Source organism: Lactuca sativa, chromosome 3, assembly GCF_002870075.4.
Source record: "Lactuca sativa cultivar Salinas chromosome 3, Lsat_Salinas_v11, whole genome shotgun sequence".
In the NCBI taxonomy this organism is placed as follows: Eukaryota; Viridiplantae; Streptophyta; class Magnoliopsida; order Asterales; family Asteraceae; genus Lactuca; species Lactuca sativa.
In genome coordinates this window covers 37,810,235-37,827,054 of record NC_056625.2, presented here as the reverse complement: position 1 = coordinate 37,827,054, position 16,820 = coordinate 37,810,235, and the positions used below count along the sequence as shown (strand labels likewise).

General features: G+C 39.5%; 2 protein-coding genes across 2 annotated transcripts in view; one reads left to right on the top strand and one right to left on the bottom strand.

Moving 5' to 3' along the window:
- Positions 1-14,809, top strand: part of LOC111905246 (VQ motif-containing protein 4) — a 28,087-nt gene extending 13,278 nt beyond the window's left edge. The window contains exon 2 of the mRNA XM_023900935.2: positions 14,538-14,809. Within this exon, the coding sequence (XP_023756703.2) occupies positions 14,538-14,809 (272 nt within the window). The remainder of the gene's footprint in view (positions 1-14,537) is intronic.
- An 88-nt stretch (positions 14,810-14,897) lies between these two features.
- LOC111905245 (putative F-box/FBD/LRR-repeat protein At4g03220) lies at positions 14,898-16,576 on the bottom strand. Its single transcript, XM_023900934.2, has 2 exons — positions 15,632-16,576; positions 14,898-15,545 (listed from the first exon to the last, which is right to left on the bottom strand). The coding sequence occupies exons 1-2, from the start codon at positions 16,574-16,576 to the stop codon at positions 15,366-15,368; spliced, it is 1,125 nt and encodes a 374-aa protein (XP_023756702.1). The 3' UTR covers positions 14,898-15,365.
- Positions 16,577-16,820: the final 244 nt, after the last annotated feature.

The following is a 16,820-nucleotide window of genomic DNA, read 5'->3' as shown; positions in this document are numbered from 1 at the left end:
TTACCATATGACAACTAATTCTTAATAGAATCTTATCTATTCATAATAATGTCGATATGGTCCATTCAATACCATACTTCCAACTACTCACAAGCGACCAATCCTCAGCGAACTTTAGATCGTCCTTTGATGGTTGTTTAATTATCTTAATCAATACCAATTCTTGTCCTTTTTCCTTCTTAATGCGCTAGACATTTGGAAAAATTTAGAATGGTAAAATATTATAGCATATGCAATTATTCCTATACCCGAAGTGTATGGGACATGATGCATAATGTCTTACATAAAGATACGATACTCTATCAATCTTCTGCCATAATATTTTGTGTCACGTTCTTACAATTTAAACTATGAAGAGGGATACCGTAATCATGATCGGAATTTAAGAACACACTATGTATCCTTTGACTAAATTTATTAAAATTTCTCAATCTAAGCTTTAGATTTTGAACAAAGTACAATATTCTCTCCCTTAATTATAGCAAAACAACTTTTCAACTCTTACAACTTTGCAAAGTATAACTCTTGTTTTCTATAATTAATATTACTAACTTGCAATACTTACCATAATAATCATGCTCCCACTTACATGATGATTATTTCTTTACCAGCATAACACTTATGCTCCCACTAGCTTCGACATGTATTCAGAAATCAGCTGAACTTCTAGAAAACAATTTCTTAAGTTCATATTTCTAATACTAGATGCTTCGATAAGACTTTATCTAAGCTTCTCAAATTCATACACTTTTCCTTGGACAACTCATATGTATATGTCTAAACGATTCTAGGAGTCATATAAATAAGTCTAAAATGTTCAGACCCATTTGCCATTTCCCACAATTCGAACTATGAAGAGGTATGCCGTAATCAAAGTTGAATTTGAGAAACCCAAATCACATGATGCCATCCTCAAAATCTCTCTTAGTGAAAGTGTTTCCTTACAATCATTCTTATGAATGAAAGAAACCTTATGACACTTAGATTTTGTGGTGTATTCGTTCTTATCCATGTGAATTTTTCATAACCATAATCACAAGATAATGTTAGTGACAAAACTCTTATGGATAGAACTTGCTCTTCTTAATTTCTTGCCATCAAGGGTCCCACCATTGCTTCCAAGTTATTTAGCAGCTCACCCCTTTATTTCAATTTACTTTCCATTGAACAAGGTGCCTTGCCCCTATACAATCTATTGAGAACTCGTAGAACTCACATGCATAATTAACTCAATTTGGAATGGCACAGAAACAAAATCACGATAGGTTGTAAACCTCAAGTCGTGTGCTAGTGATGTATTATAAGGTCTATTCTTGATTTGTTCTTGAAACCTTTCAAGACTATTAAGACTCCCACTGACTCCTTGACATATAAGATTCCCATGTTAAGAAACATTTCTCGACAAACAAATATTCAAGAGTTAGTGTAGTTTTTATCAAGACAAAACTCTTCACATAATTGGTCCTAGTTGGTCTTTGTCTTATCCAAGACATCACAATTTACCAATTTCAAATGTGCCAGAACAAGAAAACCCTTTTTCCAAACTTCACATTTGACGAATGTTATAGCCCTTCTTAAGACTTATCACCTAATTCACAATCTTGGAGTATAACTCTAAGACTTGACATTTGAACGAAGTATGATTGACTTCTTAATTTAACCATTTTCAAAATTCTTGTCTCCTCTTCTTAGACATACAAATTGTACTAAGAATCACTTATAGGATAATTTGAGATATGGTTCTTAATCATTAAGTCCTATCATAAAACACAATAAAAGTTACTATCCCTTCTTCTTAGAATGGAGAAACTTTTATCTTTCTGCCTACTTGATTCTTCTTATTCGTTCTACTATTGATTGAAACTCTTTTAATCAATTCAGAATTATACTTAATCTTATAAGTATAACCATATTCACTAAACTTTAGTAAATCATGACGAATATCTTTGTCACTCTTGTGGTGGACTTTATCAACACACAACTTTGTGTACTTGATCTCATAGTTCTTCACTTGACACTTTGTCAAAAGCTAGTCTAAATTTCCCAAATGTGATAGTTTTCATTCATCATGCAATACTTGTTGCACGATTCCAAGTTCCTATCCACTTGAAACTCGGGCGATGAGAAACTCTCCCTATTTGGTAAACTTTTGATACTTCCACAAGTAACCTAATTAAGAATCAAATCCATATTGCTAATAGTAGAAGTACACAAACATCAATTTTTTTCATATATGCCATTGCAAGGATAAACAAATAAGATAAAATTCAAAATTTATTTTATTCATCAAAGCAGCGGAAAACATGACCTTACAACGCAAAATTCAAATGAAAAACAATGTTTTCAAATACTCCTAACAAATCTATCATAACTTCCTAAGCTCAAAATATGATATTCGAATCCATGCGATCGTAATCCATTTCTTCGTGATCAGACTCATCTTGCTGTTCCATCAACCTTCCTTTCTTTTCTTTGATCCTGCAAAACATGCAAATGTAATCTTATCACATTATGTAAAGAATAGGAATTTAATGGAGTTAGATAGTGGATTTTGTACCTGAAGCGGAGCCATACTTCTTGACTCTTCCATCTCTTAGACTCTTTAGTTCCTTTGGGCAGCTTCGTATCCATTTCCCTTTCCCTTGGCAGCAGAAACACGTGGCTTCTCCTAGAACGTCCATGGAAGCATGGTTGGTTGATTCACTAGACAAATATGCTCCATTACTTCGCCAAATCATTTCTGACTCAGCAACAATAAGCATGTAAGTTAAGTCAGTGAGGGTCACGTCAATATTCATCATATGATACTCTCTTATGAACTTATCATATAATTCAGGGAGTGAATGAAGAACCCAGTCCATAGCCACCTTATTGGGGAAAGACGCACCCAACATAATCAACCTATCGATTTGTGATTTCATCCCAAGGACGTGAGCACACACGGGTTTACCATCTTCATGTTGCATTGCCAATAGGGTCTCGGTGATCTTGAACCTTTCAAATCTTCGATCTTGTGGGTCGGGGAGAACAACGGGAGGAGGAGGAGGGAGTGAGATCAAGCTAGTCCACATTGATCCTTCACTTTGGAACAAGCTATCACTTTCAATAGGAACACCTTTTCCTTGGGATCCGGGAAGACCACGGTTAGAGTCAGACATCTACAAAACGGGAGAAAATTCAAGTTAGTTGATTGAATCCTTAATGAAACACCCAAATGAGTCATTAAGGCTAGGATCCAACAACATTATTTACACATTAGAAGAGGGATGTTGTAATCCAACATGCAAATAATTTGGAGGTAAGTGAATGACGATTCACTAATTTTTCACCATGAAAAACATAAAGGCTTAAGTTTTAAATGTATTAAGAATTCCTAGATTTCCTTTGAGATTCATTGAACTTTTCAATGGCATGTTTAAATCTCGATATACCCCACTTGTTTGTGACTGGGATGCCGAGGATCACAAAGTGGGTGTGAATAACCATGCAAATCTACATGGTGCTCTCATTGTTACAGTCACCTATTCGATGTGCCGGTAAACCACACATGCTCCATCGAACTATGACAAACATTGAGTCACCCTTTGCCACCTTTGCTTAGAACCAATTAGTGTGCCGGTTAACCACACACACACCACTAACTTCTTAGCAAGGGTGCAAAGTGTAATTTCATGGGATTACATCAATTTCACTTTTGCCTAAAGTAACTAGGATTGGGAATTTGTAAAAGCGTTTAGTTACTTTACGTAGATTCATTATACTTATTAATGAAAAGAGGATTGCCCTATCCTACCCGTTCGGCTAACGACCCTCCACCAATCAAGGAAGCGGTGGGTAAGAGTGGATACCCATTAAACGGCCATTTTATAGGCCATAACCTTATACCCCCCTTTTAGATCAGCTTCGTGAATGAAGCATACTAACGGTAAGACTAGCATTTTAGTTATACATATATAATTTTAAACTTTTAATGTTATACATAGTATAAGGGAGTATTTTACACTTTTTAAAATACTAGGTGGTTTAAATTATACTTTTAATTAACCAATATTATTATGGATTTATTAACTCTCTTTTAATTATCCACTTAATTAATTTAATAAAACCATAAGGGTTTAATTTGAACTTTTCAAAATTAGGGTTTTAGAATTTAGACTTTCAAAATTAAACTTTTAATCAACAATTTAAATTCCAAAACAATTAGATTTTTATCTCATTTAAAATTTTCGAATTTAAGACATTTAGATTAAAATTTTAAATATTAAAACTCTTGATTTAATAATTATCTTGAATTAAACTATTAATTTAAATTATCAAATCATAAGGGATTATCTAAATCATAAGGATAATTACCATTTAAACATTTAACTTATCCTAATCCTTTAAACTTCTACATAGATTTCGAAAATAAGGATAGGATAATGCAAAATCTTTAATTACCATATATAACAATTAAAGGATAATTACAAGATATGGGATAATCCAAATCCCTAAAATTTAGGATCTTATCTTGGGGAGGAGGCTAATTTTGAAAATCAAGGGTTTTTGAAAAACCGTAGATTTCGAAATCTTAAGGCTTAAGGAAAGGATTTGAAAATCTTTTTCAAACTTTTGCAAATTAGGGTTTGGAAACCCTAATCTCGAAAATCCTAGCCTCCTAGGGTTTATTGGCAATAAACCCTAATATGTCAAGTTCATACAATTGTATAATACTAATTGAAAACAAGTTAGCCAAACGCTCCGATACCACTGATGGGTTTTATACAAACAATCATATGTGTGCATGCAACCCTAGAATTGGATCTATGTTTTCACTATTAGATACATAACATTATGAACACATAATAAAATCCTAATGATGATTATTATTTTCGAAATTAACCAAGAAGATTAGATTACATACCTCTTGTTGTTATATTGTAATAACAACTTAAATCTTCAAACCCTAAGTCTTGAAAGCAAGCACCACAAGTGTAGTGCCTCTAATGACTCACAAACACCACAAGCAATTGGAGAGGCTATAGAGAGAGAGAATGAAGGAGGTAGAAATCGGCCCTAAGAACCCGTTAGGAAGCCTCGGCGAATTCTTATGGCAAAGGGATGTTTATATAGGTGTGGAGATTAGGGTTTCAGTCCTTATCCTTATCTAGTTGCTTGCCCAACAAGTAACAATAAGATAAGCCTTGGAAGCCCATATCTTTGGACGATTTCAAGGATACATATCCTTTAGATTTCGTCCACCCATATTCTAGGATAATCCTTATCCTACTTTGTAACTATCACATAATTACAATTCAGCCCCTCTAGTTTAATTAATTACATTTGATCACAAAATTAATTCCTAATTAATTATTGACCAATATTAATTAAACAAATATGATTTCTCCTTTAATATATTATTCTTATAACATATCAATAAATCATAATAACCTCTTTCTCTATTATTTCTCCAGTCAAGTTGCTTTGGTGAAGGCAACCCAAAAGGATCATGCACAATCGGGTCAAGTACTTACCAATTATGGTTACAGGCTTAGACACTAATCCAACAATATCAACATGACACTTAGTCTGACAGTCCTCCAAAAGTCAACTAAGTCAACTCTGGTCAAGGTCAAAGTCCTTGTGATAGTTAACCTTCCAGGTTGACCCTACTCGCCGAGTCAGCCTACTGACTCGCCGAGTTCAAAAGCTCAGAAACCCCTTTCATTCGTGAATCGACTCGCCGAGTCAGACCATGACTCGACGAGTCTACTAATTTCCGAGTTTGGTCCTGTCCAACTCACTGATCTGAGTCTTAACTAGATGGTTTTGGGGTTTCGCAACTTGACTCACCGAGTCCAAGGCAATCTTCAACAGACTCACCGAGTTCTTCTTCCAACTCGTCGAGTTCCTGCCTATCTTCATCTAACTCGCCGAGTCCACCCATGTTACTCACCGAGTTGTTATGCGATTTAAGTATGGTATCTAGCCCGGCTCGCCGAGTCATCTCCCAGACTCGCCGAGTCCTTTCGTGTATTCTCATGATCTCGAGTCACAAAGCTACTCCTTTGCTCCAAACAATAGATCTGGGTTCCTATAGTCCATTAGCAACATAAAGTTGCTACCTTTACGTGCTTCTTGTCTCATAATACCAAAACCAAGCTAGAAAGGAACTTAACTCATGGGGAATGACTTTTGCATAGCAACTAATAGGGTTTTCTGCATCTTTGGTCCAAATAGAGCTCAGATTTGGAGTTTTAACTCCAGATCTAACTTGTGCACCCACTTCTCATCACATACTCTCAAAGAAACCCTAAAAATCCATGAAAGATGGATCTAGAAAGGAGAAAGCCAAGGATAGTGATTCATTACCTCCAAATGCTCGAAAAAGTTCCACTAACTCTGGATCCAAGGCCTCCTCTTGCACCATTATGAATCTCTTCTCTTCCAAGCTCCAAATTACTTCACCAAGGGTAGATCTTGCTCCAAAAACGGTTATGGTGGCTAGGGTTGGGGGTTCTGGACTATAGGGGCCGCAAATGAGCCCTAGGGAAGATAATAAGATGCTTAAATAGGGTACCAAGTCCCGAAATTAGGGTTTCCCTACCCAGACCAGACTTGCCGAGTCAACTTGCCGACTCGCCGAGTCGGTCACTTACTTTACACCCGGATCCCGCTCCGACTCGCCGAGTTCCTCCCTGGAATCGACGAGTCGACCCTCTTTAACTTATGGTTTTGCTTTCCTTTCTTGACCTTTCTGATTTCGGGTGTTACAACTCTCCCCCACTTAAACTAAACTTCGTCCTCGAAGTTCTCTATGGTCAACTGACCTGCAATTCGCCTCAAACACCCTACCTGGTGACTTTAACCCTTTTGTCCATCACTCCAGCCACTCTTAGTGCTGGTCACTACTGCTGGTACATACTGAATGCTTCTTATTTCCATAACTTGGTGCTGAGCACCCGTCCTAGCGAATGGATCAGATGATCCTTCGAGTGAAAGATTCATCTCTGCAACGGTTAAGACTCATACGAGAGCTGCGCAAAAAGATTCATCCAACCCTGCCGTGAGAGGCGTAGCACCCTCTGTCAACTTGCTGCCTCTTACAATACTTCCCTTGTCGTTACTGCCTCTGACTAAAAACATGATGGCTCCCAGACTAATGGTAGCCCTTAACATACACGAACCTAAACGGTCCACTGCTACCTTGATCTCTTAACTGTGGTGACGATCCGACTGTCGAATCACCGGCTTAACCATAACTGAACCAATTGGGAAATCCGAAATCTAACCCGTGGATTCCCATATCTTCACTGTTGCACCCGAACTGGTGGGTACTACTGTTTCCCCCGCGTCCAAACAACGTGCTCATGCTATCTACTAACCTGACAAATGCTACAGCTAAATCCGCAAACTTACAACACTCTACTACTATCTGATTGCTAGTGAATGCTACGGCTACCCCCGTAGACTTACAACACTACTACTATCTGACTGCTAGTGAATGCTACGGCTACCCCCGCAGACTTACAACACTACTACTATCTGATTGCTAGTGAATGCTACGGCAACACCCGCAAACTTACAACACTCTACTACTATCTGATTGCTTTACTAACTACTATTCCGAGGAAATCCTGACTATCCCTAGTCCTGCTAGTGATTCCTCATCCTAATTTCTCAAAACCAACCCTTAATCATCGAATGCTGCATCAACCTCGACATCTTATATCCTTGATACACTTAGCGTTCCGTCGAGGAATTCTTCGGCTTGGTTCCCAAACCAACCTTCTACTAATCCGGATACATGAAACTATCGTTGGGAAGTTTCCAAACCCCCAACTCCTCAATCCACACAACCTTGCATGCCGTCTCTGCCACTGGCTACTAACACGAAAGCATCTCTTGCTAACCGTTCTCAAGATCCTCATTCCGAATCACTAGAGTACTACAGACGTTCCTACAATCCTGGATTCCCAACCAGCTACTAACCATCTCGATTACATGAACTAACTGTTGGGAAGTTCCTCAAACTCCCAATCCTGAACTCCTCAATCCATCAATCAATGCACTACTATCTTTTCTTCTCCGAGGTCGTGTACTCATTCTGGGTCTGCGTGCTCTTACCCTTGTATACTCGGAGGGTTCTCCCCTACTTGATTCGGCTAACTCCTTACTGCTCACTGATTGAAAGGATTCCCTAACCTTCCTTCCATTAAAAGGGCGATATGCTATCCGCCAACGTTTACCTCTGTCGGCGCTCCAACTAACTTTTACCAAATCCGAACCATTCTTGCTATCTAACTGAGCACCCTTCAATCCTTAACTGTATTTGCTTTAGGGACTACATCCTGAGAACCTGCATTTGGGGTGCACATCCCCAACCCACTTCCCTACTGTCCGCTGGCTACCTCAATAGAAGCTCTAAATTGTCACTACTAAAGATTTAACTGATCAATCCCGAATGACACCTTTCGAAAGTAGTGAGACATCACTGATTCTTACACATACATGCTACAGTCACCGCATCTGAAGTAACCTGATCTAGAGGGGACGACCTCCAATTTGCCATTCTAATTCCAAGGTATGCAGATAGCATAAAACTCTGTCACAAGCAGGTAATATAATACCCCAACACATATGCTTATTGATATCAATGCAACAACATAACAATAATATCATGAATAATAATTGACAGGAAGGTAAAAGATACGTACCCCCAACAGCAAGTGCTGCACGAATCCTTGTTGAAATCATCCGGAATACTCTGCTCCGAGCCGTGGGTGCCCTTGCCCGACCCCGACAATCGTTGGTGGTACTCGAAGTCACAGGGGCAGGAGCTATCACCTGCTCTGCTGTATACAAACACGGACAGTGGGCCTTCTTGTGGCCCCTCCGACTGCAATGGAAACATATCGGGTCAAGTTCCTAGGCGATGGTAACAGTACAATCTCTGCTAAAATGGCCAATCCGGCCACACTTGAAACATCCAGCATCGCCACCACTTCTACGCCTGCACGCACCCTTGTGCGCCCTACCACACTTCCCGCATTGACTGCAACTCTGATAGTCCCTCGATCTCAAATCCGACCCCTTGGGCCTCTTGCCCGAACCTGTGGCTACCTAAGTCTCATCCGTTTTCCTCTTCCTTTCCGACTCCCTACCCGTCTCTCGCTCCTGCGTTACCTCGTCACCCTATCCGTCATCTAAACAACAACTGTCTGATCCTGGAGCTTCACGGTCAACCTATCAGTGATCCTCATGACCATGTCGGGCAGATCCTCGCGAATGGCTCGCGAAACCTCCTCAACTATCCAATCATGCAGAGGTCTCTCTTGGAGACAATGTGCCCCACTCACTCATGTACCCTGATGGCAAAAACTAGAAATGGGATCTCCCTCCTTGATGGATCCCTGAACTCCATAAGAATCGGGATCTAGACGAGCCCCAATCTGTCCTGAAACGATCCCGGCCCTAAAGGCCTCAAGATGACTGTCCATAAGCTCCACGATGACCTCTCTAACCGAGCCGAAAATTACTGGAGTCTGATCAATGATGTTGCTCATAATCTCTGCAGAAATGAAATTCCTCATCTGATTATCAAGCTGCCTGGCTCCAGAGCCCGAGCCAGATCCCTCCCCGGTACCTGACCTGCTAACTGGTAACTCGCGCAATGTCACCATGCTGAAAATATAACACTTCCTGATCAATATACACACCGCAGCTGAGGGATCTCTCACATACTCTAAAAGTTCCCTAGTCTTGTCTCGGCCCCTCTTGATTCGAGTACAGATCCTCTGCTTTTAGTAGTACGGGCCCATAGTACCTTCCACATCTATCCGTACTTTCCTCAAGAGTTACCTCAACTCCACCAAGTCACTCTACTGCTATTGATCTCTGCTACTACCTTCCTAGGCTTGCCCTAGGGAACTTCTGACTCCACCCAAACCAGTCCTCAGCTGCTGAAGGCCTCCTTGTAATGCCAATTAGCCACCACTTGAATACCATCACATGTAATGAGGCTCGGATAATCCTTCGAGTAAAAGACTCGTCCCTACAACGGTTAGACTCAAACGAGAGTTGCGCAGTAGGGCCAAATCCAGCACTCTGTGATTATTCAACCCTGATCACATGTGATGTGACGTATTCACCTAATGGCTAACTCCCATCACTCAGAGTCCCACAAAGCCCAAAGCAAGCAACATTCGGATAAAGGAAACATACTCATGCAAAACTATTCTCATAACAAGAAACTGTACTAGCATACAATGCTAAGCTCATACTATCATACATAACCTACACAAGATATCCTACTACTGTCTACTCAATACTAACATGCAATTCTTATCAAGCTGAAACACATAAAGCAGACACATAAGGCATCCTCCTAGATCCTTAGTCCTATACTAGCATGCTATTCTACTGAAACTGGAACTAAAACTGAAACTGAAACTGATGATCATAAACTTGTATGGGTAATTTGGGAGTACTTACTTGAGCTCGGCTGATTGCTTGCACCCCACCCTTTTTCTTTTTTCAAGTTATTTTCTTTCTAAATATTCCTTTCGCTTTTTCTAAAACTCTTTTCTTTTCTCAACTCCTTTTACCAAAATTCTTTTCAAAAATGTTCTTCTTTTGAAAACCTTTTTATCGCTCCCTTAGTTTGAGTCCAGACACAATCTCAAATGTGTCCGAATCCCTCAAACCAAGGCTCTGATACCAACTTGTAACGACCCAAAATCACGACTAAAAATTTCTTTTAAAACATTACTAAAACCATATTTATAAAAAAAACCGTATGATAAGTCATAACATAGTTTCCGAGTATCAATTTAAAACATAATCTTATTATCAGAGTAAAACATTCCCAGGCTAACTGAGTATGGTGTGTGCACTGCAACCTCTCCGAGCTCCTCTTTTAAAAACTGAGTACCTGAAACCAAAAACAGAAAACCGTAAGCACGAAGCTTAGTGAGCTCCCCCAAACTACCACATACCATTCAAACATATAAAGCACAAACTGGGCCTTGCCCACTGCATCGGACCGAGGTCCGGACTAACTGGGGCCTTGCCCCCTGCATCGGATCGAAGTCTGGAAACTAACTGGGATCTTGTCCCCTGCATCGGACCGAAGTCCGGACTAACTGGGGCTTCCCCCTACATCGGACTGAAGTCCGGAAACTAACTGGGACCTTGTCCCCTGCATCGGACTGAAGTCCAGACTAACTGGGGCCTTGCCCCCTGCATCGGACCGAAATTCGAAAACTGACTAAACATAGCATAGCATAAACATATCCACTAGCATGAACACATAAACTGCATACTGCATCAGGCCGTAGCCCGAAACACAAAACACATAAATCCTGTCTGAGCCACAAAGGCATCAAACATACTAACTACTACATCGGACTGAAGTCCGGAAACTACTGCTAGCTAGAAGGGCCGGCATTGTGGCCTTAGACCCGTTCCTACTGGAAGGAAACTCACATGAACTGCTGAGCTCTGCTGATAACCCTCTGGCTGCTAACCGACAACCCTCTGAGTCGCTGCTCCTCTAACTCTCCGAGCTACCAATATCAACATGACACTTAGTCTGACAGTCCTCGAAAAGTCAACTAAGTCAACTCTGGTCAAGGTCAAAGTCCTGGTGACAGTCAACCTTCCAGGTTGACCTTACTCGCCGAGTCAGCCTACTGACTCGCCGAGTTCATAAGCTCATAAACCCCTTTCATTCGCGACTCGACTTGCCGAGTCAGACCATGACTCGCCGAGTCTACTGATTTCCGAGTTCGGTCCTGTCCAACTTACTGAGTCTTCACTCAACTCACTAATCTGAGTCTTAACTAGAAGGTTTTGGGGTTTCATGACTTGACTCGCCGAGTCCAAGGCAATCTTCAACAGACCGAGTTGCTATGCGATTTAAGTCTGGTATCTAGCCCGACTCGCCGAGTCCTTTCGTGTATTCTCATGATCTCGAGTCACAAAGCTACTCCTTTGCTCCAAACAATAGATATGGGTTCCTATAGTCCATTAGCAACATAAAGTTGCTACCTTTACATGCTTCTTGTCTCATAATACCAAAACCAAGATAGAAAGGAACTTAACTCATGGGGAATGGCTTTTGCATAGCAACTAACAGGGCTTTCTGCATCTTTGGTCCAAATAGAGCTCAGATCTGGAGTTTCAACTCCAGATCTAACTTGTGCACCCACTTCTCATCACATACTCTCAAAGAAACCTTAAAACTCCATGAAAGATGGATCTAGAAAGGAGAAAGCCAAGGATAATGATTCATTACCTCCAAATGCTGGAAAAAGTTCCACCAACTCTAGATCCAAGGCCTCCTCTTGCACCACTATGAATCTCTTCTCTTCCAAGCTCCAAATTACTTCACCAAGGGTAGATCTTGCTCCAAAAACGGTTATGGTGGCTAGGGTTTGGGGTTCTGGACTATAGGGGCCGCAAATGAGCTCTAGGGAAGAGAATAAGATGCTTAAATAGGGTACCAAGTCCCAAAATTAGGGTTTCCCAACACAGACCAGACTCGCCTTGTCGGTCACTTACTTTACACCCGGATCCCGCTCCGACTCGCCGAGTTCCTCCCTGGACTCGACGATTCGACCCTCTTTAACTTATGGTTTTCCTTTCCTTTCTTGATCTTTCTGATTTCGGGTGTTACAACTCTTCCATTGCTGCAGAACAGGCCGAGTCCTTTAGTATTGTTTGCAACATTTTCAACTATAAAGAAAACAAAATATATTACCAACATATTATAATAGCATTATAATTATACCATTCTACAAAATATCAAAATATCAAATGCACTTTCCATTATATCAAACCATAACCAACATATCATTATACCATTCTACTTTCCATTATAGCATCGTACTTTTTAAAAATGACCAAACTACAAAAGATCAACATATCAAATCATAACCAACATACCATTATAGCATTCTACTTTCCATTATAGCATTGTATTTCCAAAAATTACCAAACTACAAAATATCAACATATCAAATCATAACCAACATATCATTATAGCATTCTACTTTCCATTATAGCATTGTATTTCCAAAAATTACCAAACTACAAAATATCAACATATCAAATCATAACTAACAATTACCTATGATTGTGGTTGTTCTTGTGTCACTGGTTGTTCCTGATCGTACATGAACACAACGGTAGGGGGTTTACGCCTAATGCCTCTGATATGTCCGCGTCGAACACCTCATATTCTTTTAAAACAGTTTTTTATATCAGTTGGTGTTAGACCGCTTGCTTCAGAAGTAGCTTGGGTTCATTGGTTGATCTCCTCGAGTAAAACATTCTGTATTTTTAAAAAATAATAAAAATCATAAAAATTAGATTACTAAATACCCTTGATGATATAAACACTTATATGAAAATACAAATTAACCACTTACGTATTGTTGTTCGACCACAGGACTATAAAATACCCCTTGGCGATTCGAATTAGCCTTATGAAAAACTTCGATTCGACTGATATCTTATTTAACATTAAAAATTAGATTACTTATACTTTAAATAAATAATTAAATATATCATAACTTACTTCTTTGAAACATGCCTTGTTGTATGAGCTCGACCCCCCTCTGTTTACAACTACTTGTTTTGCACATCATTCTGTGTTTGACGCCGAACGCCTTAAAAATTCTGGTGTTTGAAAATGTTCGACTGCCTTCGCCTAATTTTCATGTGACATACCCTTAGGGGGGGGGGTTGTTTAATGCGGCTGAGATATCTACAGGCCCCCCGTTTTCCTTAAAATAAGAATAAGCTTTACTTTTTCGGCCTTTGTAAACTTTTGCAAGACTCGAATCAATGCTCTGCAACAATTGAACACGCTCCGGATCCATGTTAACCTTATCCAAATCAAATTTATTTTGCAAAATATAAAAAAATTAGTTAATTAAATAACAATCACAACTAAACTTAAAATTGTATCCAAGTTACCTTTAGATGCACAACTGTTGCGTTCCTTAAGGCGGGGGAAACATTGTCCCAACCAGATACGTTGAAAGGGACGTTGTTCCACAAATACATCCCAATTTCATGTGAACCAATTACCACGCTTCCCGATAGAAGAATATGTGATCTCCCAGTCGAAATCCAAATCCATGGAGTTTGATTAGAGCCAGGGACCAAAACCGTACAAATCAGAAGTTGAGGGGGTGATCATATATATTTTGTAACGAAGTTTGGTTAAATCAGGAGGTTTGATACCTCCCGATTCCTCCTCGTCGTTCATGCGCAAATAAGAAGCAAGAAAAAAAATATGAATGGTCTTGTGTTTATCAGTGATCTACAAACAAATCAACAGATTAAAAGGGGATGGATGGAGTGGACTTACAAATAAGGAAGCAGCAACATAGGTGGTATAACAAAAATTACAAAATGCATACTATCCAACAAAATGCACAAATACTTCTTATCTCAAAATTACTAACAATGTATCATCCAACATAGCACCAAAACAGAAAAATAATAGAAAATAGGAAGTATTTGACCTTGAATATGGGCAATTTCAGAATTGAGCTCAAGGGTCGCCGGTTTTGGAGGTTTTGGGGGAAGGTGTGGCGCTCTTGTGGCGGTAGGATGGGCTAGCACCAGCTTTTACCTTCATCCTCCACTTAGTCGACTCGTTCAAGTGATGACAATGAGAAGCAGCAACAGAAACGAGAGAACGAAAGGAGAGAACATAAAAAACTGTCACCGAAAAAGGAACTGGAGGGGGTTATCTGTGATCGGCATTAGTAATAGCGACGACGGAAGGGTATTAGCGGCAACATTAGGGCAATAACGGCAACACATTGGAGGGAAAAATCAGCGCGTTTTCTACAACCATTGGATTGAAAACAAATTGGACGGATGGGGTAATTTGACGCGGATCGCCGTTTGCGAGCATTACCGGCGACAGAGGGCAATAGCGGCGACATGTAACGCGTCAATTACATGTCGCCGCTATTGCCCTATGTCGCCGCTAAAGGCGTCGTGTATAATGCCAACACTTCTTGTAGTGTTGAAATAAACACAAAAGGTCCTATCAATAAATGCAACCCACACAAGTCCAATGATGTACTTGGTAGGATAAGTTTAAATTGCCATTCAATTTGTTTAAATTAGTTAGCCATTCAATCCAGAACCCTCTTTAGAAAGTTAGACATCAGCCAAAAGACGAAGTTTCATATTGCCACTAAAAACCAAAAAAAAAAAAAAAAAAAGCAATATTATGATGCCAAAGACTACATAAAATGAGCAAAGTTGCAAGTAAAGAACAGTTAAAAGCTATAAACAAATATAAACGAGATACTTGAAAATTATTGTTATGAGTATATCATTCCGATAAAAGCGACACCTCAGGGTGATTTCATGATTAAAGCGGCACTTGGAGAGTTCTCAAGCAAGAAGTTTCTAGCTTCGGTAGATATTTCTTCTCCATATTCATCCCTATTCAAGCGGTAATCTATGGTCAAGCTGATTAAGTTGCTAAAAGGTGATGCATGGTGCAACAACAAATCCGGAAATGAGGAAATACACTGCAAAGAAATTACAAGAAATATGTATATAAAAGATGGATAAAAGTATATATATAGATTGTATACCCGCTATTGTATCAACATACCTTAACTATGTCCACGTTAAGTGTAAGATATTTCGCACTATGGAGCTCTTGAAGCAGGTTAATAGTCTTGATTGCATCTTTCTCTTTATATGGCAAACCAAAACAATTGAAACAGACAGACACTTTGTTTAGAGAGTAAAATCGATCTTTACAGAATTTCAAGGGAAAATCGCCCCAGTAGTCGAAAGATGAAAGTCCTGGTGGAGCATTCAAGTACTTGAATGAGCAACAAATTACGGTGAGTTTCTCGAGTTGAGGGGCAATCAGATTGATGACTGCTGAACAACTGCTGCCATGGGCAAGCCTGAGACTAGAAAGTCGAGGGGTAATGATGTCAAATACTTCCACATCCTTGACAGAGAAATCTTCTAATGTGAGATTCTTTAAGTTTACACAATTGGAGAAAAGATCACTACACAATACGAACCTACTGAGACGCAGAGTTGTTAATGCTGGAAAATCCAGAGGTGCTTTAGTTGTAGTGCAAAGTTGCATATGATGGCAAGTCAATGTGAAATGTTTAAGGGAGTGAGAGCTGAATAGGGAAGCATGGTAACTTTTAAGGCGGTATTTGGGACAACTAGTGATAGTTAGTTGTTGGACATTGTGAGAGAATGCATATTTTGCAATCTTTCTCACAAAAACATGACTAGCTGCTCCACTGAAATGTAGCTTTACAGAAGACACTTCTACTTGATGGTTGTGATGAGACAAAACATGATTCACAAATTTGGCAAACTTTGGTAAAGAAGTAAACTGCCAACTAGTGAAGTTGAGACATGGCATTGATGTCCATAGAAGCTTCCATCTCGATGACAACAAGCATGTTTGAACAACAAATTTCATGTCAAAAGAAGACAGGATATTATGAATAAGCTCATCTGGTAAGCTGCTCAATCTATCTTCTTTTACCACTCGTCCAACTTTATTGCGATCAAACTCCATTCTCTGCTATCCGGTAAAGCACATGCAAATGATAGTCTGCACTTCAAAGTGTAAAATTAAAATCAATTGATTGGATACTAAAGAAGAATACTTCTTATACATGTTGAGTCCTAATGCAACTAAATATGGAGATCGAACACATATTAGTACACATCAGTAGTAATTCAACAGGTAGTGCTCCTTATAAGGTTGGTCTTATCATTTGATGGTCTCCCTCACGGATCTCATGAACAAAATTTGATTT